At 60.3% G+C, this 21231-nt stretch overlaps 1 protein-coding gene and 2 long non-coding RNA genes across 9 annotated transcripts in view; 1 reads left to right on the forward strand and 2 right to left on the reverse strand.

Moving 5' to 3' along the window:
- The window catches only part of ADGRL1 (adhesion G protein-coupled receptor L1), a 65498-nt gene that overhangs the window by 22427 nt on the left and 21840 nt on the right, over positions 1 to 21231 (forward strand). For 2 of the 7 annotated variants that reach the window (XM_072787003.1, XM_072787005.1), the window contains exons 1-3: positions 35 to 324; positions 15306 to 15470; positions 18684 to 18897. In XM_072787003.1, the coding sequence (XP_072643104.1) occupies positions 15401 to 15470; positions 18684 to 18897 (284 nt within the window). In that variant the 5' untranslated portion in view covers positions 35 to 324; positions 15306 to 15400. Of the gene's footprint in view, positions 1 to 31; positions 325 to 15305; positions 15471 to 18683; positions 18898 to 21231 lie in introns of those variants that run through there. The other 5 variants (XM_072787007.1, XM_072787009.1, XM_072787006.1 and 2 more) reach the window with 5 other exon arrangements.
- Positions 2103 to 9290, reverse strand: LOC140610686 (uncharacterized). The gene is made up of 7 exons (XR_012012245.1): positions 9110 to 9290; positions 8259 to 8397; positions 7260 to 7861; positions 6303 to 6495; positions 3494 to 3644; positions 2550 to 2750; positions 2103 to 2209 (listed from the first exon to the last, which is right to left on the reverse strand). It is a non-coding gene; the product is annotated as an uncharacterized lncRNA (long non-coding RNA).
- On the reverse strand, positions 16700 to 20471 carry LOC140610688 (uncharacterized). Its single transcript, XR_012012246.1, has 2 exons — positions 19673 to 20471; positions 16700 to 19260 (listed from the first exon to the last, which is right to left on the reverse strand). It is a non-coding gene; the product is annotated as an uncharacterized lncRNA (long non-coding RNA).

Below are 21231 nucleotides of genomic sequence, written 5' to 3' on the forward strand. Positions count from 1 at the left end.
CCCGCCGCCTCCGCCGCCTCCCTCCCCGGGAGGGGCGCGGACCCGCTCGCCCCCAGCCCCGAGCCTCCGCCGCCGCGAGGGGGCCGCCTTTGGAGCTGTGTAATCCGCTCTTTTTTTAATTTTTTTTTTTTTTTTTTTAATTTTTGGTGAGTGGCGGCGGTGCTGGGCCGGGGGAAGGAGGGGACACGGAGGCCGCCCTCGCCCCGCCACCCCTCACCCTTCTCCCCCCCGCCCCGGTGCCGGGAGATGTGCCGGGCGGGGGGCCGGGGTTCGCGGAGCCGCAGGAGAGACGCGCAGGGCCGACCCCAGAGCGGCGCCGGACAGGTGAGTGTCTGCGGGCCCAGGGCGAGGGGGACGCCGCACCTGGGCCAGGTGTGCGGGCTGGGGCGGGGGGCGGCGGGGGACGGCAGCGAGGCCTGTCCGGGCCGCGGAGGGGGAGGGGACGCTGGAGCCGCGACTCCCCGCACCTGAGCTGGAGGGGAGTCGGGGGCGGCCTGCGCTTCGTACCCAGCGGCTCCCAGCGGCTCGGGGGTCAGGAGGGGCGGCCCCCAGCGGGGCACCGGGGACGCGGGGGTGCGGATGGGCGGCCGCGGGGTGCCGGCGGGGGGAGGGGACCGCGAGTGTGCCCGCGCGTGGCTGCGTGTGCCCGCGCGCGCGCCAGCCTTTGTGGGGAAGCGGCGCGGCGGTGCCTGCGTGTCCCCGGTGCGTGTGCGCGCGGGTGCTTGGCGCCCTGTTTGTGTAGGTGTCTGGGTGTGAGCGGAGAGGGTGCGTGTGCGCGCCGCGCGGGCCCCGGCCCCCGAGGAGCCGCGTGGGGGGCTGGCAGCGCAGGATGCTGGGCCGCGGCTTGTTTTTCCCCCGGAGTCCGAGACGCGGTCCGTGGGGAGGGGTCTGTCCGGGTGTCCGGCCGGCTGCGGCCGGGGGCACGGCTGTCGGGAGGTGCGCCCGCGGCAGCGTCCCCGGCCTCCCGCTCCCGCCCGCTCGCTCGCTCGCTCCCGGTACCCGGAGCATGGGTTAAGCATGGGATGGGAAAGCTGTGGGGCGTCCTCCACCCCGATTCGGGCTGTGCGGGGGAGAGCCCTCCTCGCCCCGCGGTGTTCACGGGGGGGAGCTGTGGGGGTTCCGCCGGCACCCTCGCGTCTGAGGGTCCTGGGACAGAAGTCCGGACCACAAGAGGGCGGAGAGTGCTGTGGGTGCCCGCCTCGGCCGGGAAGCGTCCCTGCAGGCACCGGCCCAGCGCGCCCCTGGCTCCCATCCGAAGACAGCACCCCGCCTGCACCCGCGTGGCCCCGACCCTACCCGGCCGGTCTAGGTCAGCACCCAGCCCCATCCTCGCCCAGCACCTCAGTGCACCTTCAGGCCCACCAGCGCCGCCCCCGGGACCCTCCCCGCCGGCCGCCGCGCAGGCGTCCCGCGTCCCAGCCTCGGGGCCGGCCCCCTCCCTCCTGGCGCCTGCGGGACCCGGCCCGGGGTCTGTGTGCCCACATCCAAACATGTGTGCGCCTGGGGGAGCAGGGGGAGGGGTTCAAGATGGCTGCCAAGATGGCTGGTCGCCTCGCCGCCTCTCTCTGCCTGTTCCTCCTTCTCTCTCTCCCTTTTCTGCTTGCTCTGTCCCCTTAGCTGCTACAGGAGTCACCGCAGAGAAGGCTTTGGACGTGCGGGGACAGGTGTGGGGGGACTCCCCAGGGTGATGTCTGCTCCAGGCCTGTTGACCTCGATGCTGCTGCCTCTTGGAGAGAGGCTGTTGGTCTCTGCCCTTCCTTCCCGCACCCCAGGGGCCCGCCTGAGCTTGTAACCCGACCCTAGACCCAGCTCCTCCAGCCCAGCTAACAGCTTGGGGGCTCCCTGCCCCCCCACCTGCTCTTCTCAGTCTGGCCCCCTGAATTGATCGCTGGGGTCTTGGGGTGCCCCACGGAGCGACCCCATCTCTCACCCTGTCCATCTGCCCCGCGGCCAGGGCCTCAGGACTCCTGGTGGGCCTGGGTCAGGCCCCGGGCCTGTGGGGGCAGGTGACTTCTCCTTCCTCCCCTCTCCCCACCCACTAATGCCAAATTTATTACTTAAAAGTAGGATGAAAACAGGGAGAATAAGAGAAGGAATACAACCTTCATTATCATATCGAGAAAATTATCCGTGATTTTCCTAACTAGCAATTTGCCTGCCATGCCGTTCAGAACTGACTTGCCCATTAATTACAGAGATGAAAAATCATCTGGAAAGCGGAAAAGAGAACTAATTCGCTCCCTGGCTGGCGGCAGTGGCACCCATGCACCGAGCCACATACGTGTATGCTCACATGCGAGCGCCAGCCCTCCTGCTGGTGTGGCCGCCTCCCTCCTCTCCCCCAGTGACCTCCCGCAGGGTCTTAGCCCGCCCCACCCTTGTCACCCCTGCTCTCCAGTGCCCCCCTCGGCCATCCCTCCACGGGGCGCCCATCCCAACCCCTGCTCTTGGGGAGCTGGCTTAAGGCATGATCACCCCTGCTCATGCCTGCTCTTAGGCTTGGAGGCTACCCAGGGCTAGGGAGGGTGGGGAGCTGGGGACCAGCGTACCTGGGCCCTGGTGCCTGTAGGGAGGAGGTGGAAGGGAGACTCACGGAGCCCTGTTTCTATTCCCAGCGTGCCCCCGGGGAGCTCCTTCTCCTGGGGGGCCTAGGAGAACCCTCCAGACACGTGGGGGAGGGGCCGGCAGGTTCCCTGGCTGCTCTGGAGTCTGCATCAAGTGGTCTGGATTCCTGATCCAGGTACCTCCACCTGTGAGAGCCACCTGCGTCTGGAGTTTGCAGCTTCCCTGCACCCCCAGGCTGGTGGGAGAGCAGGAGGTGCTTCAGGCCCAGTGTAGGCATCTGGTGTGGGGGGGTGCTGATCTCAGGAGGTTATGCTGCTTGGCTAGAGTGGGTGCCGCCACTGATGGGGAAGAGCAGGAGTGAGACCCCTGCCATCCCCACCTGCTGGCCGAGGGAGCTGGTGCTCCAAGGCTCTGCTCCCTCCTACCTCTCCCGTAAGCTATGTGGCCAAGGACAAGGCTCTGGTTTCTATGTGGGCTCCTCTCAAGGATCCGATTTCCAGATGCCAGACGCTTCCCCTCTCCCAGACCCCTCTTTGAGGGGTGGGGGTGGGAGTTCCCTGGGTCTGGAACCTGACCTGGCTGCAGTGACCCTGGAGATGCCTGAGTAAGCCAGCCTTTCTCTTAGGCTGGGTCTTGGCCACCGCCCCCCCATGAAAGAAGAGAGCAGGGTCCCAGGATGGGAGGCTGTTAGAACAGCCACAGGGGGTGGGGGGGTCTCACTGCCCCCCAGAATCCAGTCCTCTGTCAGATATCTCAGTGCGTTCTGGATGGTGACCTGGCTGAGCCTGTGTGTGACCACATGTCCAACAGGCTAGTCCTAGGTTGGTAGGGGTCTCCCGTGTGCTGGTGCTGTGAATTTTGCAGAGTGGGTGGCCCTGCGTGTGTCTGTGGCTCCACACAGGAGTGGGGTCTGCATCTGTGCACTTACCCAGGGATGTGTACATGGGGCTCCTTGGAACGAGGCTGGGTGTGCTTCTTCATGCGATCTGTGAACACAGCCATGTGCCTTCTCTACCAGGCACTGTGAAGACCACGCTGTAGGGACAGTGCCCTAGTCTTGTCCTCATGGAGCTCAGAGTCTGGTGATACATAGCAATTTCAGTCAAGGGGCTCGTATCATAGGATTTGGGGAGAAAGCTTACATGTCCTCTCAGGAGGGGCAGCCCCAGAGGTGGCAGGTAGTAGTCCCTGCGTCCAGCGACTACAGCAGGTTCAGGTATTGGGGTGTCTTAGGGTTTGGCCCTGCATGATCGTCCCCACCACCTTATCCCCTCCATTCTCTTGCTGCTCCACCATCATGCTAAGCACAGTTCTACCCCAGGGCCTTTGCACTGGCTGTTCTTCCACCTGAGACTCTCACCCAGACATCTTTGAGGCCTTTGCTCAAATGTCACCCCCCCCCCATAACCTTTACCCCATGCAGCCTGTTTAAAATTGCAACCTCCCACCTACCTCCTGACTTTTCCTAACACGGATGGCTTTTTGCATCCTGTAATTTCTTAATTTATTATGCCTGTGTTTATTTATCATCTGTTTTCCCAACCAGGATCCGGGTGCTTAGGGAGTTTGTTACTCAGTTTGCTTTTGGATCCAAGATGCCTAGACCTGGCCCACAGTAGGTGTTCAAGAAATCTTATCTGAGTGAATGGGAGGGGGTCTGTCAAAGGACTAAAGGCTCCCAGGTGAATCCTCCGGCCGTGCATAGTGAGGGCTCCCCATGCACCTCGCCCCTCTGAGGGGATTGAGGGCTGCCCCTGGGGGCCTGACCAAGCCAGCTCTGCACCTGTCTGCCCTGCCCACCTGTGAGTGCTCTCTCTGAGGTAGCCTTGTGGGTGCCTCAGTGGGTGACGGTACCTATATGGAGCCACCTGCCCATAGAACTGTGTGCACTCTGGGGTTTAGAGCCTGGCATGGGAAACATAGGAGCCTATGTGGGGGACAGGAAACCCAGGGTCAAGGCCTGAGCAGCCCCTCCTCCTGCGGCACTGACCCAGCCTCTCCCTCTCATGGGGCGAGACCTTCACGCTTGCTCCAGTCTCCTTGGGCCCTGGCGAAATAGTTGAGCAGGAGCCCCCTGCTTCCCCACCCCCAAATCCAAAACTGGGGGAAGATAAAAATTTCAATAAATAGATGTCAAGGCTAAAAATAGCCTTGCCCCCCAAAGTTAAAAATAGCCAGTGTCCTTCCCTCAGAGGAAGTCAGGAAGGGGCAAGCCAGGAAGCTGAGCGGGTGCCGGTGTCCAGCCACCAGAGAGGTGGTGCAGGCAGGGCAGGGCCCAGGACTGGCTCCCTTGGCCAGGCTCTCCCAGCCACAGCAGTCTGGATACTGGGGCCAGTCACTCTTTGTGGGGGCTGCTCCGTGTACCATAGGACCTGGGGCAGCGTCTGTGGTCTGCACCCTCTAAATACCAGTAGCATCCCTCCCACTCCCGGATGAGACACCTAAAAAGGTCCCCAGACATTGCCAAACAGCCTGGGGCAGAGAACAAAACCGTCCAGTTAAGGACCACCGCTCAGGACCAGGGATCGGGGCCTTTCTCTGCGAAGAGCCAGGTGGTAAATCCCGGAGCCTGGCAGGTGGCCCACCGGCACTCATGCGTATTTTCCCTCTGCCTCTCCTTCACAGCCCTTTAAAAGTGGCGAGAGCACTCTTAGTCCACTGGCTGCATAGACAGTCCAGGACGGGGCCACAGGTGGACAGCTCCTGCCCCAGAGCGCCCCCCAGTTGCACTTGGTTGTGGAGGTTGAGGCACCTGTGGGTGCACTGTCTTGAGCAGAGGAGCAGCCCCATATGGGGCAGACTTAAGGACATGGCAAATCTGGTACAGTCTGTCCCTGTCACCTCCCTGCTCTCACATCTTCCCACTCCCCCAGGCTCATTCCACCTTCCTCGCTTGTCCTCAGACACGTGCTGGCCAGCCCCAGGACCTTTGCACAGGCTGTGCCTCCTGACAGGAACTTGTTTCTCTTCCTTGGACACCTGTATGGCTCCTCCCTTACCTTTGTGGGCCTTTGTTGAAGTGTCTGGTCTTTCCAGTGCAGCCTTTTTTTTTTTTTTTTTTAAGATTTTATTTATTCATGAGACACACACACACACGCATGCACGCACACAGAGCGGCAGAGACACAGGCAGAGGGAGAAGCTGGCTTCATGCAGGGATCCTGATGTGGAACTCAATCCTGGGACTCCAGGATCACACCCTGGGCCAAAGGCAGGTGCTAAACCGCTGAGCCACCCAGGGATCCCCAGAGCGGCCTATTTTAAATTCCATACACGCACCTACACTGCCCACCCCCACACACACCCCAGAGACCCCATTCCTTCACAACACTAGGACTTTATAAGATTGGCTCTTTAGTGTTTCTTGTGTCTGGCTCATCCACAGGTGTCTGTCCAGCTCCTAGGTCAGTGCCTGGTACCAAGGAGCCCTAAAAAGGACTTGGGGGGCTGCCATATGTTATGTCTAGCCCCTTGGCCACCACAGGAGGTTTCCATCCCATTTCCCTGGGGAGAGACAGAATTCAGGGGGAGAACATGGGGGCCTCACCACACGGCCCTAAGCGGGCAGAGCTGGAATTTGGACATAGGACCCTGGGACTCTTCCCTCTTGCCCTGCTGGGCGTCCTCGCCCCCTCCATCAGGTCTCTGTATCCCCCACCCTGCCCCTTCGCTGCCAGCACCCGGAGGCCCTGGGACTCCCGCCACCTCCCACTCTCTGCCTTGGGCCCTGGCTCCTACCGCTCTTTTCAGCTGTGCTCCCATCATGCCCGATGTGCAGGGCTCTGGGATGGGCAGTGAACGGTGTCAAGTGGAAACGAACCATGGGCCTCCCGGTGCACCAACCTCCTGTGGTGAGCAGCTTAGAGGAGGCACCTGGCCAGTCTATAAGTCAGGGTGGGCTTCCTGGGGGAGGTGGCCTCCCAGCTGCAGCCTGTACGGGGAGGGAGGGATAAAGTGGAGGGGAGAGAGAGTTTGTGAAGAGAGGCCTGCCCTGAGGCCAGAAAGAAGGTGGTGGCTCAAAGGGGAAAAGGTAAGACGTGTTAGGGCCAGGCTAGTAGAGAGGAGGCTGGAGGCTGATGGGGCGGGGGAGGGGGGGTGGGGGTGGGGCAGAAGAATTGGGTTTGTGCCATGAGGCGCATCCGTGGGGCCAGGAAGGCCTATGGAGGGGTCACGGCCCAGCAGACCGGATGGGAATATTCCGCATGAGTCCTCTCTGGCTGCTGGGTGGGAGAGAACCACACAGGGAAGGAAGGGGGGCCAGGAAGCCAGCGGGAAGGGGAGGCCCAGCGGGCTGTCAGAGTGAAGGCTCCGGAAGGGGCCCCGAGACGTTAGAGCTGGGCTGGTGTGGGGGGTTTTCAAGACAGGAGTTGACATGGTTTGCTGGGTGATTGGTAGGAGAGTGAAGGAAGGAAGCAAGGACCAGACGGCAGCTGTGCCGGCTGAGTGGACAGGGAGAAGAAAGGGCTGGGGGTGGGCGCGCCCTCTGCTCTCAGCAGCCCCCACCCCATCCCCCCAGCCTAATCTCCGTTGGCAGCAGCAGGAGTCTCTGAACTTCCGAGTCAGGCCACGTCCCCCCCCCCCCCCCCTGCTCAGAGCCCTCCTTGGCTCCCACCTCACTTGGAGAAAAAGCCTGTGTCCCCCCCTCCACTCACAAGGCCCTGCTAGCTCTGTCCTTTCACCTCCCCTTGCCCTCACCTCCTCGCACTCTTCCTCCGTGCTCGCTGGGCCGCAGCCACGCTCCAGCAGATTCTACCTCAGGGCCTTTGCACGTGCCGTTCCTGCTGCCTGGGATAGTCTTCCCCCAGGTACCTAGAGGGCTCACCTCCGTGCCACTTCTCCGTGACACGTGACACGTCTGCCCCTGGGAGAGGTGTTCCCTAACCGGCCCACTTACATCTGTACCTACAGATACACCTCCCCACACACCCCTCCTTCAGGCCTATTTTCCTCCCAAGCACTCGTGACCCAGTGGGAACTAGGTAACTATCCACTGAATGGATGACCTGTTCCCTGGGTCTGCTTTGTCTTTGTTCATTAAACAAATTAACAAGTACTTGTTCTTGCCCAGGGCTGGGCACGCAGCAGAGAGCCAGACCGACCATGATGGAGCTTTCCCTGGGAGTCCCCAGCTGGTGGGAACTTCCAACAGACGTTCAGCAGCAGAGCCCAGGTCCAATCAGGGAAGCAAAACGTGGCAGTCCCTTGTGCCGTGAGTGGTTGTGGGAGAGACCGACGCCGGCAGTCCCGGGGGCAGAACCCCTTGAGGGGAGAGTGGGGCAGGGGCAGGAGCCCTGGCACTGTGTGTGTGAGAGAGGGAGAGGTACGTGAGCCCAGAGCCTGAGGGGCCAGCTAGGGCCTCCGAGACAGTAGGGAGCCATGGAGGGTTGTAGGCCGGGAGGGACAGGACTGGGTTTTCATCTTACAAAGCTCAGCTTGGGCTGAGTGGAGAGCCGGTGGGGTGGGAGTGGCAGGTAGATGGGGAGATAGATGGGCAGACGGGGAGGAGGCCCCGGGGACGGGGGTGGGGGGGGTGGGGGGGTGGAAGCTGCTGCTTCGAATGGCCCCCACCCCTCTGTGGCCCAGGGCCACTGGGCAACCAGAGTGACTCTTGAGAACTGACAAATCAGACAAACCCCACCCAGTGGCACTGACATCTAGTGGGAGAAAGATAACAAACAGATAAGTAAAACGCACGGCTGGCATGCCAGTGGTGGGTGCCACGGAGAAAAAAGCCAGGATGGGATGTAGGAGTGCTGGGACCAGCAGGGCCTCTCCCAGCGGGTGACGTTGGGGCAGAGACCCTGAGGAGGCGAGGGAGAAGCTGTGCAGGTACCTGGGGAGGTGGGAACAACAGTGCAGAGGCCCTGAGACGGCACTGTGCCTGATGGTTTCCTCCAGGAAATAGGGGGCTGAGTGCAAGGACAGCGGGAGGAGCTGATGGCAGGGATGGGGCAGAGAGTGTGCAAGGCCCGTGGGCCCCGGGGGAGGACTTGGGCCTTTGCTCTAAATGAGATGGGAGTCCTAGAAGGTTCTGAGCAGAGGAGGAATGCACCCAGACCCAGGTGCTCAAGGGCACCCTCTGGCTGCTGTGGGAGGACCAAGCTTTGGGCAGCTATGGGGTGGGGAGACCTGAGAGGTGGGGAGGAGAGGAGGGAGGGACCAGGTGGCAGGTGATGGGGCCTGGCCAGGGACGAGACCTGGGAGGGAGAGGTGAGCAGATTCTGTAGGAGGGGCTGCTGGGGTTAGATGTGGGGGTAAAAGGAAAAGAGGGGTCTGGGAGGAGCACCTGGGAGGACTGGCTGCCCTTCGGGGGGATGGGGCTGGAGTGGAAGGTTTGGGGGAGGACCCTGCCCTCTGAGCTCACAGTGCCCTTCCCAGGGGAGGGCTGTGTGCTGGGCACGGTCTGGGCACCTGCTCTGCCTCTGCAAGGTTTATCTCTTAGCCCCCAGAGGGGAGATGGGGAGATGGAGAATTAGGCCCAGGGAGGCAAAGAACGAAGCCTGAGGCCACACAGCCCATTCCCACATGGAACCTAGTCCTTGTACCTTCCCCTGGGGCTTGCTGCTTCCTTTTTCTCCCTTGCCCAAGGGCTTCCTGGAGGAGGCGGGCTTGAGGAGCTGGGCTCTCAGGCTGCTGGCCTCAGGGACAGAGGCAGGAGATTCTTGTGCAGAGGGGCAGGGCCAGGAGGGGCCCAGGGCACACCTGTTGGTGCCCCCCCACCCCACCCCACCCCCGCCCCAGGCATTCAGGCTTCCACCCACGGGAAGCAGAGGGTTACCATGGCAACTGTACTCTAGGGCAGACTAGAGGCGCCCCCTCTCCTGCAGCAGGTTCTCCTCCTGTCACCCTCCCCTGTCCCATTTCAGGGCACCTGAGGACAGAGCTTCGGCCGTGTCACTCACCCCCAGGACCCCTGCTACACGCCCCCCCCCCCCCCCACTTGACACTGCCATGGGCCCAGGAGCAAACTGAGGCAGGTGTGAGTGGGCTGGTGGATTGCCCCCGCACCCTGGGGTTGGACCCGCCTCCCTGGGAGGGCAGCAAGCCCTCGTTCCCCTAGTTCAGTTAGGGTCACCCAAGTGTGCTGGGGCTTGAGGTGGGAACAGACACAGGGGCAGGCTCACCTGACCCTGGGGGTGCAGCATCCTGGGTGTGTCCACATGCAGGAGGGGACTCTCCCTGCCACCAGGGGCTCCCCAGCCCAACCTACGGGGCCAGCCTGCCTGGGTTCAGAGTCCCCTTATCGGTGGGCGCCCCTGGGACCTCTCGTCCCTCCTCTATAAGATGCAGGTCTGTGCCTCCCCTCTGTTCCCGCTGCTGCTGCCCCATGTACTGAATTCCTATGGATTAAATGAGCCGTGTATATACAGACAGTGCTTGGAATGGGGAATGGGGCACAGAAGTGTCAGCCGCTGTTGCTGGCATCCTGGGAGATTCTGGGACCAGAGGTGCAGCAGGCCTTCCCTTCCTATGGTTTGTGAAAGACTCCCCAAGGTTTTGCGGCTCAGGCCTGTCCCCATCTCTGCCTCTCAGCCCATGCGAGCTGACCCCCTGTGTGAGTTTGCTGGGGCTGCTGTGACTAAGTACCCCAGACTGGACAGCTTTGACAACAAAAGCTTCTTATCTTATTTCCGGAGGCCAGAAGTCCAAGATCAAAGTGTGGGCAGGGTTGCTTCCTTCTGGAGGCTCTGAGCCGGTCTGTCCTGTGCCTCTCCTGCGGCTTCTGGGGGTTCGCTGGCCATCCTTGGCTCTCCTTGGTTTAGATGCATCGCCCCGATCTCTGCCTCCATCCTCCCATGGCCTACTCCCTTGTGTGCGTGTCTCTGTCTAAATATCCCCTTTTCATAAAGACACCAGTCATACTGGACTAAGGTTCACCCCTAATGACTTCATTTTAACTTGATTACCTTTTTTAAGACCAAAGAAGGTCCTGTTCTGAGGTGCTGGAGAATAGGACTCCAGTGTATCTTTCTTTTTTGGGGTATTCAATCCATAAGAATCCCTCCTAAGGCCGCAGGGATGGTCAGGCTCAGGCTTCCAAGATATGGCTCCTCCCTACCCACATCTGGCCTTGTCTCCCCACTTAGGTGGGCATCAAGCGACAGAACTGCCCAGGGTCAGGTGGGCACAGAGTCTGGCCAGGAAGAGGCCACAGAAGTCACAGTGGCTGGTTCCTCATACTCAGCCCTGAGCTGGGGCCAGGCCTGGGGGTGCCTGGGGCTTCCCGGGGGAGCTGCTCCGGGGAGAGGTCCTGGAGGGAGTGGTGGGCAGCCGTGGGGAACACTCCCTGCACCCCTGAGGCAGTGGTGCCTGGGCTGTGTGGGTCAGGCCTGGCCCCGGGTCGCAAACACCTATCTCCGGCCACCCTCAGCACGGTCACCTTGTGTTCATTAAGTAAATATTTGTGTGAGGACCTACTAGGTATCTAGGTGCCGGGACATGGCCTTGGCAGCTTCCATTTTTCTGGGGATTACAAAGGAAATCCCCAAGTCACAAAGCAGTGACGTGATGGATGGTGATGGCGGTGACAGCTGCAGCAGAGGACATTTTGCAGTCACTACATGCTGGCCACGGCCCTGAAGGTCTCATGGTGTCCCCATTTTACCAAGAGGAGGTGACGGGGGGGTAGACAGGTGGACACTGACCGCAGCAAAGTCTGAAACAGGCTGGTCAAGGCCCACGGGCATCTCTGAGGAGGGCACATCAGAACCGAGATCTAAGGGACATGTGGTGGGAGCCCATGTGGCCTCACAGGTTGGGGAGCAGGAGCCACGGCAGGGGAGGACGAGTTGAGATGGCTTTAAAAGCACCCCCCCCAGGGGTCCCTGAACAGTGAATGGCTAAACCAGATGTGCTCTTGTCCACGGGGGAATATTACTCAGCTGCGAAGAGGAACGGCGTGCAGACCCAGGCTGCGGTGTGGACGGGCCTCGAGGACCTCACGTCGAGTGAAAGGTCACAAACAAACAGATAAATACTGTCTAATTCCACTTAGATGAGGTCCCCAGAGGAGTCCCAGTCGCATAGGCGGAGGGTAGATTGGTTGTTGTGGGGGGAACGGAAGGGACCGCTCCTGAGGGCAGAGTCTCTGGAGTGATAAAGTTCTGGAAAATTGGTGGTGGTGGTGGCGGCGGCGGCGGCGATGGTGGTGGTGGTGGTGATGGCACAGCATTGAGAATGTAATTAATGCCTCTGAATTATAAATGTAAAAACAGTTAAAATACCACATTTTATGTTACATTATCTATTATACTATAATTTTTTGACAGCATCTCTGGCTGCCGGCGGGGAGCCCAGAGTGTGGGAGCAAGAGGGCTGGGGGCGCTGCTGGGAGGAGGTCGGGGCTGTCTGGAGGGCAGTTGCTGGGGATGGACAGATGCTGAGATGTTCTGGAAGGTACAGACCTGGGACTTACTCCTGAACTGGGCGTTGGAGCGAGGGAAAGAGGAGCCAGGGATTTTTACTCCTGGGGTTGCAGCCCAAGAGGATCTGGGAGAACGGAGGGACCGTGGACCCATACAGGAGGGGCTGTCAGTCTGGACAGGCTGACGGTGCCATGGAGACCTGACAGAGGCGTAGACGGCGAGGAGAGAAGCGGGGTGGCCCCCAGTGTGGCAGTTGTCACACTGTATAGACAGTGTCTGAAGCCAGGAGGTCAGTTAGAGCCCCCGGGGGGAATGCGGGTGGGGAAGAGGCCAGGGGGCTCCACCTGAGGTCCCAGCGTCAGGTCCTGGGTGCAGACCCGAAGAGGGAGGGGAGCCCCTCCACTTAGATGTGCGCGCCCTGTGCCCTGACTCATCCGGTGCCGTGGACAGCTCCCTTGGGTGGCTCTCAGGCTGGCCTGTCACGTGTGCACACTGTTGTCCTTACCAGAACTCTGCAGGTTTGAGGCGCAGAGGGAACTGGGGTAGAGGTGGGGGGCGGGACCTGGCTCAAGTTCTCAGCAGTCATGAGTGGCCGAGTCGGATCCACACCCTGTGAGCTGGCGCCCCCAGAGCCTGGCATCCGGCAGCCTTTCCAGCATTAACCAGCGCTAACTAGTAAGCCCCCCAGGGACAGCCGGGGAGGGGAACGGCCATCAGCATGGGGTCAGTGCTTCTCCTGAGGCTGACGGTGGCTGGGAGCTGATGGGGTGGTGGGGGGTGGGGTGTTAACAAGGAAGCCCCGGCCCCCCACAGTAGAACATGATAAAATGCTTCGAGGGAAACCCAAAGTGCCACAGGCCACGTCTGGTCGGGGTGAGGCAGTTAGAGGGGCGCTTCATGAAGGTGGTGGGGGCCGTTCGAGACCACACTGTCCTGTCACTTTGCATGTGGTGAGAGGAGTCTGAGGCCTGGGGGGGGGGGGAGGTCCTGCCCACGAGTGTGGTGCTTCCACCTTTATTTCTGGAGAACCTGTCAAGTCCCTGCCCTCAAGAAGCTCATGGGCTAGCAGGGAAGGTTGACAACAGACCTGCTAGCGTAATACAGGTAACTCCAGATGTGCTTGAAAGCTGTATGTCAAAAACGGCAACAGGATGGCTAGTGGGAGCAGCAGGAATGTTTGGGGAGGTCAGGATAGGTTGCTCGGCCGCCCGGTGTGGCCTTGGAATTGAGCCCTGAACGGGAGAGGCCAGAGCAGGTGTACGGGGATCCTGGGAGAGCATTCCAGGCAGCGCGCAGCCTTGGCCTAGTGGGGCAGGGGCGGGGCAGGAAGCCAGAGCATCCTAGGGACTGCAGGAGGCTGGTTACAGAGCAGGGTGGCATCGATCACCTTGGCCTCTAGGCCCTGGTGAGGAGCACAGACCCCAGCGGAGAGCTGAGGGGGAGGTTACCACTCAGATCTACGTCATTCAGTGATCCCTTAGCACTGAGCTGAGGACAGGCCAGGAGGTAGGGAGGCCAAGACGAGCGTCCGGGTGCGGCAGGGTGGTGGCTTGGTCCTGGCCGCTGGCACCGGGGGCCGCAAGCGGGCAGGTTGGCGAGGTACTCTGGAGGCCGAGCTCTCGGGACTGGCTGATGGAGCTGGTGAAGGGCGGAGGTGTGGAAGGGTGAGCAGTCGAAGAGCATTCCTAGGTTTAGGGTCTGAGATTCAACACTCCTTGCTGTGCCAGGCCTGTTCTAGAAGCTGGGGCTGGGGCTGTGAGCAAAGCAGTCCAGTGATTCCTGTCTGTGCAGGGGCTGTTCTGTGCAAGAAATAATAGTTACTTTGTTAAAAAGTATCTTATTTATTTGAGAGAGAAAGAGAAAGTGCTGGAGGGCTCTATCCCAAGACTCTGGGATCATGACCAGAGCCAAAGGCAAACGCTTAACCCACTGAGCCACCAGGCGCCCCTAATTAGTTACATTTGCACAAAGGCCTAAAGGAGATGAGGGGAGCAGCCTTGAGGATAACTGGTGGGCAGAAGTGCAGAAGAACTGACCAGTGCAAAGGCCCTGGGGCCGGGCTTGATGTGGTCAGGGAATGTCAGGGAGCCAACTGGGCTGGTGGACTAGCTTTCACTCGGTAGGGGGAAGAACAGTAATCGTGGGGGGAAGAACAGTAATCGGGCCCCTGTTGAGAGATTCCAAACAGAAAATAAGAGATGGGGAAGGTATCCGCTGGTCAACGGCATTGAAACTCTGGGACAGACTGGGGTGAGGCGGGAGAAGACAGAGTGAGTGGGTGTGTTCACACACTGGAGGGCCTGTAGAAACCCGGGTGCCGGCCCTCCCCGGAGAATGTGTGTTCGGAGAATGTGTGTTCGTAGAAGTTCTTGGCCAGGCTGGTGCCGCTGGGCCGGGGCCACCGCTGAGAACCGCAGTGCAGATAACGCAAAGGGCCGCCGACAGGAGAGATCTGGGTTTGCAACTCGGAGAGCATCCAGGGGAGCCGGGATGGGGGGAAGGGAGGAGCGGCCGGGAAGGCAGGAAGTGGGTCAGAACCCAGTGCAAGGTGCTGCACTCAGGGACGGGGACCAGGACAGGGACTGGGACAGGACGGGCAGGTGGCTGGGAACATTGCAGGGGAGGGCACACAACACCAGCTGCCCCCCCTCCACCCCTTGGGACCGCACCCCCTCCCTTCCCCCGCCTGCCTGTCTCCAGCTTACCTCGAGGGTCCCCCGGAGGGGAAGGAGGGGACTCAGTTGTCCCTCGTCCCTGATCTGTGGCGCCAGCCAGCTGGATCCTAATTAGCTACCAGAGCGGGGGAGACAGGAAGCAACGGCTGGGGCGGGGCCTGGACCTGCCCTACCGGGAGGCTGCCACTCAAAGCTGCCAGTCAAGGCCAGGATGCCTCGGTACCCCCACCCCTGCGCCAGGTCCCGGAGACCAGTGGGCAGGGGTAGGATTTGGGGATGGAGAAGAGGCTTCCAGAAGGCCTTTATCTCCCATGATAGGGGGTCGATGCCCGCTGGGTGCAGGTGGGCCCTTCACAGCCCTGACATCCCTGAGAGCTGCCTCTGCTACCTGAGAGGGGCTGTGGGACCATGGGAGGTGCTTCCAGGAGGTTCCCTGTGGCCCACAGTGCCCGGATCGCTGGGGCTGTCCACCAGCTGCGGGTGGGAGTTAGCAGCGTTGGCTGGAGGGCCTGGAGGGGCGTCAGCCGCTGCCCCAGGGGTGCAGCCTGTCACATGCAGCTGGCTCCAGGGAGGTCTGCTGACCAGCCCCTCTCGGGACCATGGGGACCGTGGGGTGGAAGCGCTCAGCCACCGGCCCAAATGCCCCCCCGTCCTGGGCCTGCTGGGGGCTGCCCCCGCCTCACTTTCCCTGTTCTCCCCAGGCTGGTGGGCCGGGCCGTGGCGCCCACCTGCTGATGCGGGGCAAGGCCCCCGACACAGGACACTGAGCGCCCCGAACACGCCCCCGGCCGCCGCCATGGCCCGCCTGGCCGCAGTGCTCTGGAGTCTCTGTATCACTGCTGTCCTGGTCACCTCGGCCACCCAAGGTAGGTGCTGCCGGGGCCGGGGAGGAGCCAGGGCTCCAAAAGGCTACTGGGAGGGCGGATAAGATGCTGAGATACCTCCCATCTGCTCGGTGAGGAACCACGGTCCCTACCTCGCCCCAGACGGCGGCGGAACCAAACCAGAAGAGGACTTGGTAATCGCACCCCCCAGCACCCTCCAGGGGTCTCCAGACCAGCCCCTCACCCCCAACACCCGGGGTGGCAGGGCTCAGCCCTCCAGGGAGGCTGTGGCCTCCCGGGACCAGGACGGGCCTTCCCGGTGAGCCGATCCTCCTCTGTCTTATGTGTGTGTCTTTCTCTGTGATTACATCTCTGAGGCTCTCGCTGGGAAGAAGGCTTAATTAAAGCATGCCCGCTGACGTTTATTTAAAAACAACTAATTACCGGGCTCGGCCCTATGCCGGCCCCAGGATCCTGCACATGCAACAATTAGTGCCCCGAGCCTGCCCGCCCACCTTCACCAATTACTCAATTATGGTCCCCATGGCGGGCCCAGGCGGGGGCAAGGGCAGGGCGAGAGGAGAGGCAGGAAGAAGGGGCCTGCTGGCCTTGCCCCTCGCCCTGGGACATGCCCCCAGCTGGCGCTGTCTGGAGAGCAGTTCAAGTGGACTCTGCTCCCCAGTGTCCTTCACGTAGCCCAGTACTCCGAAAGCCACAAAGGTGTAGGGGGCATTGTTCAGCCTGACCCCAGGGCCTTGGCACTACTCTGGCCAGCTGGCACCCTCTGCTTCCCCAGTGCCCATGTTCTCTGCCCATCCAGGTCCTGCCCCACCGCCCCAGCTGGGCCAGGAGGGGCCGCTTCCACCCCCAGACCCATCTGAGCCAGCCCTCCACCCCCGGCCTCCCTCCCAGGCCCAGGAAGGGCTAAAATTAGCTGTGGAAGCAGATGGTGCTAGAGGAACACATGTAATACTTTCCCCCAAGTGAGACTCAACTCACCCCAGAAAACCCCAGGGGCCTAGCTGCCATCCCCTTGGGGCCCCCTACCCGATATTGGAGAGAACAGATCTCTGAAAGGGGCCTGGTACTTCTCTCCACCCACGAGCCGCAGTGCGCACACTAGAGCCTGTGCGGTCACTTTGTGCATCCCCACTTTGCGCCAGCACCCTGCAAGGCCTAGCTGGGGCAGTATCCGGGTAGGTGGCTGACCTGGCAGGTGTGGACCACGTGGAGGCCCCTCTGTCCTTCAGAGACCGGCTGCCTCAGTGATCTTTTTTTTTTTTTTTTAAAGATTTTGTTTATTTATTTGAGAGGGAGAGCGAGAGCATGAGTGGGAGGGGCTGAGGGAGAGAATCTCAGGCAGACTCCCCGCTGAGCATGGAGCCTGATGCGGGGCTTGATCCCAGGACCCTGAGATCATACCCGAGCCGAAGGCAGACACATAACCAGATGAGCCCCCCCAGATGCCCTTCAGTAATCTTAGGGATAGTAGTACTTAGCACCCATCATCCCTGTGGACGGCCTGCACCTGCTGCAGCTCTCACAGTGCTGGGAGGTGGGAGTGGCAGCTCCTTGGAGGAGGAACTGGGGCCACAGAGGTGGTCAGTTACTGGACGAGTGTCTGGCTCCTGAGTTGGAGCGTCTAGCCCCTGAGTTGGAGCTCTCAGTCCTCACATGGCCCAGGATGGGGACTGGCCTGTGCCAGTGCAGCTCCATGGGGAATGTTCTTTCATTGTTGCCCTGACCCTCACCACGCATGGCACCATGCTGAGTGCTTCCTTTGGGAACATTCTATAGTGTGTGGAATCCTCGAAGCCTAGCCCTGGGCTATCAGTGCTGATCTTACAGATTGGAAACTGAGGCCCAAGGAGGCTAACACATTGGCTGTCCAAACAGCATGCATCAGAATCGTTGGTGGACACACAGGTTCGAGGTTCCTGCTTTCACCCTTGAGGTTCTGATGCAGCAGGCCTGCGGGTAAGGAGCCGGAATCTGCCTTCCTAACCAGCCACCACGTGATGCTGGCGCTGCTGATCCACAGGCCCCACTGAGAGCTCTGGCCCAGCCGACATGCCTGGCCTCTCAGCTGCGGAGTGGTCAGGCCAGGCGTGGTTTCTTTCAGAACATGAGAGCATTTCCTCCCATGCCCTCTCCCCTCCTTAGGTGGGGTGGCATACCCAAGACTACCCTCATTTCTGACACCAGTTGTGAGTTTCTAGACCATTCTCAGATTTCATGATTCACTAGAAGCATTCGTAGAATTCTGAGGCACTGTTCTACTCTTGGTTACAGCTTATTACAGTGAACAGTTATAGGTCAAATCAGCCAAAAGAGGTGTGTGGGGAAGCTTCCAGGAAGGTTCCATGCACAGGCCTCCCAGTTGTCCCATCACAGTGGAGCTGTGGGCAGCGTCACCTCTCCCAGCAGTGCTGTGTGACAACGTGCATGGTGTACTGCCAACCTGGGATGCTCCCCTGAGCCTTGAGGTGCAGAGTCTTTACTGGGGTTTGGTCACGTAGACACGGGTGACCACTCACGTGACTGACCCCTGTCTCCAGCCCTTCCAGAAGTCGCGGATACCCAGAAGCACTTGATCACATTGTTAATGTGCTCATTTGCTAGGGCCTCTGGGACAAAGTATCACAGACTGGGTGGCTTCAACCACAGAATCGTACTGCCTTACAGTTAGTTCTAGAGGCTGGGAGTTAAAGATTAAGGTGGCGGCAGGATTAGCTCCTTCTGAGGGCTGGGAGGGAAGAGGCTATTCCAGGCCTCCTCCTGGGCTTGCAGCTGGCCATCTTCTCCTTGTGTTTCCACACAGACTTCCGTTTGTGTGTGACTCTGCATCCAAACTTCCCCTTTTCATAAGGACACTGGTCATATTGGATCAGGGCCTACCTTAATGGCCTGATTTTAACTTGATCACCTCTGCTTCAAATTTGGTCCCACTCCAAGGTCCTAGGGATTGGAACTTCAGCATTTGTGGTGGGGAGGATGCAATTCAACCCATCACAGTTAGTGTAGACCCCCTGGCCTGGCCCAGGGCCCCCAGGTAAACAAAGATGCCCATCAGGCAGGATACTCCCGGTGCTTTGAAGCACCTCCCAGGAGCCAAGGGCAAGGACTTGACTGCACAGGCAGGCACGTTGAAAAGCCCATTTCACAGATGAAAGAACTGCGGTCCATACAACCCACATCCTGGATACAGCCAGGCTGGAGGGGGCACCTCCTCAGCAGGATCTTCCCTTCCCATAGGCCTGAGCCGGGCTGGGCTCCCATTCGGGTTGATGCGCCGGGAGCTGGCATGCGAAGGCTACCCCATAGAGCTGCGGTGTCCAGGCAGTGACGTCATCATGGTGGAGAATGCCAACTACGGGCGCACAGATGACAAGATCTGTGACGCTGACCCTTTCCAGATGGAGAATGTGCAGTGCTACCTGCCCGACGCCTTCAAGATCATGTCGCAGAGGTGAGTCCTTCCCACCCTTCCCGGCTCCTGGGAGGAGGGCTGGAGGCAGCTCCCGGGGTCCCTGGATAAGTGTCCTCCACGTGCCCCCTGGCCAGGGCACCTTGTTCACCCTCAGTCTTCCTTCTGTGCATCCTGCATGTTTCCTGAGCACTTGCTAGGGGCCAGGCCCCACATAGCCAGCCAGGAAGACCCAGCCCCTCTTCCCCAGCAGCCCGTACCCACTAGGCACCTCCAGAAGCCCATTCCAGGATTCCTAGGGGTGGCAGTTGAGGTCTTGCAGTATAAAAGCAATAGCAGGACAGGGCAAGTGTCATGGGAGCTGAGGGAGAGCCCAGAGGTCACACAGGCTTCCGTGAGGAGCTGCTGTCAGAACACAGATGGCGGAAGTGCACCTGAGTGTGAGTGTGAGAGAAAGGGAGCGCCCGAGTGTGCAAGGCTGTGTGTGAGTGCAGGGAGATGCTAGGCAGAGGCACTCTGGGTGCGAAGCTGCAAAAGCCTTCCTCGCACCCACTGCCTGTCCCCTCAGAGCCAGTCAGCTCTTCCTTCCAATTACACCAAGACTCAACCACTGCTTCCGCAGCCAGCTCCCCCTTGGGGTTGCCGGCCACAGGCTGTTCCCGGCACAGCAGCCAGGGGGCGCCCACCTCACGCAGGGCAAAGCCTGTGAGACCCCTGAGGCCCACAAGGCCCCGCGACTTTCTCAGGGCCCTCACCATCCCTCACCACCTCCCACTCCCCCTCCCACACTCGGCCACCCTGCCTGCTCCTTACTCACATCAAGGCATCGTCTGCCACGGGCCTCCACTGGGTCTTCGCGCTGGCTGTTCCCCCTGCCTGGAAGGTTGTTCCCGACACCCGCCTGGCTCCTCCTTTTTCTTCCCCATGGATTTTCTTCTTTTCTTTTTCTTTTAAAGATTTTATTTACTTATTCATGAGAGACACAGAGAGAGAGAGAGAGAGAGAGAGAGAGAGGCAGAGGGAGAAGCAGGCTCCATGCAGGGAGCCCAATGTGGGACTCGATCCCCAGATCACACCCTGAGCCAAAGGCAGATGCTCAACCGCTGAGCCACCCAGGCGTCCCCCCCCACCCCTTGGTGGATTTTCTTACCTAACCTCGCAGCGAGGCCTGTCTGACCACGCTCTGTAAAATTACAGCCCCCCTCCCCTGACTTCTTAGGCCCTTTCCTGCTTTATCTTCTAGCCCTGACTGCCATCCATAGATGGTAGTATATTTTGCTTATTTGTCATTTGTCTTCCCTTGCTTGGCTGTCAGCCCCATGGGGACTGGGCATTGTGTCTGTCACTGCTGTGTCCCCAGCCAGATACACAAGCAGGCACTCACTGAGTTTCTGCTGAGAGGGCAAAGGTCACTCTGGGACCCAGAGCATGGAACTTCAAAAGGAAACAGGACCGGAGCCAGTCCTTGAATGTCGGCAGAGGATTCTAGAATAAGTCACTGGGCAGGGTCACAGAGAGCCTCCAGAGAGTTTTGGGAAGGGTGAGGTGTGGTCAGATGGCTCAGACGAGTGGGTCAGGCTGGAGCCACCTCATGCCCTGCCCCCACCTTTTCTCCCTCAAATATGCACCCCTCCCCAGTCCGCCCCTCCTCCCCCTCCCCTATCTGACACCCCTGCATGAGCAAGCGGCCCTGGTTCAGCTTCCCAGCCTTTGCTTTGGCTGTGCCCCGTCCTCCTCAGGCATCCATTTCCTCCTACCTCCTGCCTCCACTTTCTCCCTGCCCACCCCATGCATTCAGCGCCCAGCACCGCAACTGGCCTGGTTTTGGTGTTCACAGGTTCTCGGTTCCAAGAGGGGGAACGCTGACCAGTGTGGTTACGGGGGCCCAGAGTGAGAGGCCACTGCTCTGCTACCTTAAAGCCTGGAGGGCGAGGCTCTTCGTATTAGTTGGGGTACAGCTCTGCTGCCCCGATGGGGACACCCCAGAATAGGTAGAGTGACCTAAACCAGATTGGAGGGGAGAAGATGACCCTCAGCCCTTGCTTCCCTGTGTCTCTGCCTCCCCGTACGCAGCCCTTTTAAAGGCTCCCTAGGGCCCAGTCTCACCTCCCCGGCCGGATCTCGCTCATGTGTACTGCTGGCTGCAGAGGAGGCTGGGACGTGCGGCGTCCAGCAGTTGGCTCTTCCAGATATTCAAGTGAAATCCACATACTGTTATGTGAATAGCACCTGCTTCTGGGTCCGTGGGGAACGTAGCTAGGGATGCAGTTTCTGGGTTCCAGGCAACTCTCTACTTAGCCTTCTGAGGCCAGGGCTCAAGTATTTAAAGAAAGGGGTCGAGGTGGGTGGGAGGGAGCAGCTCCTCACTAGTTAACG

The sequence above is a fragment of the Canis lupus genome, chromosome 19 (genome assembly GCF_048164855.1).
Source record: "Canis lupus baileyi chromosome 19, mCanLup2.hap1, whole genome shotgun sequence".
Taxonomy (NCBI): domain Eukaryota; kingdom Metazoa; phylum Chordata; class Mammalia; order Carnivora; family Canidae; genus Canis; species Canis lupus.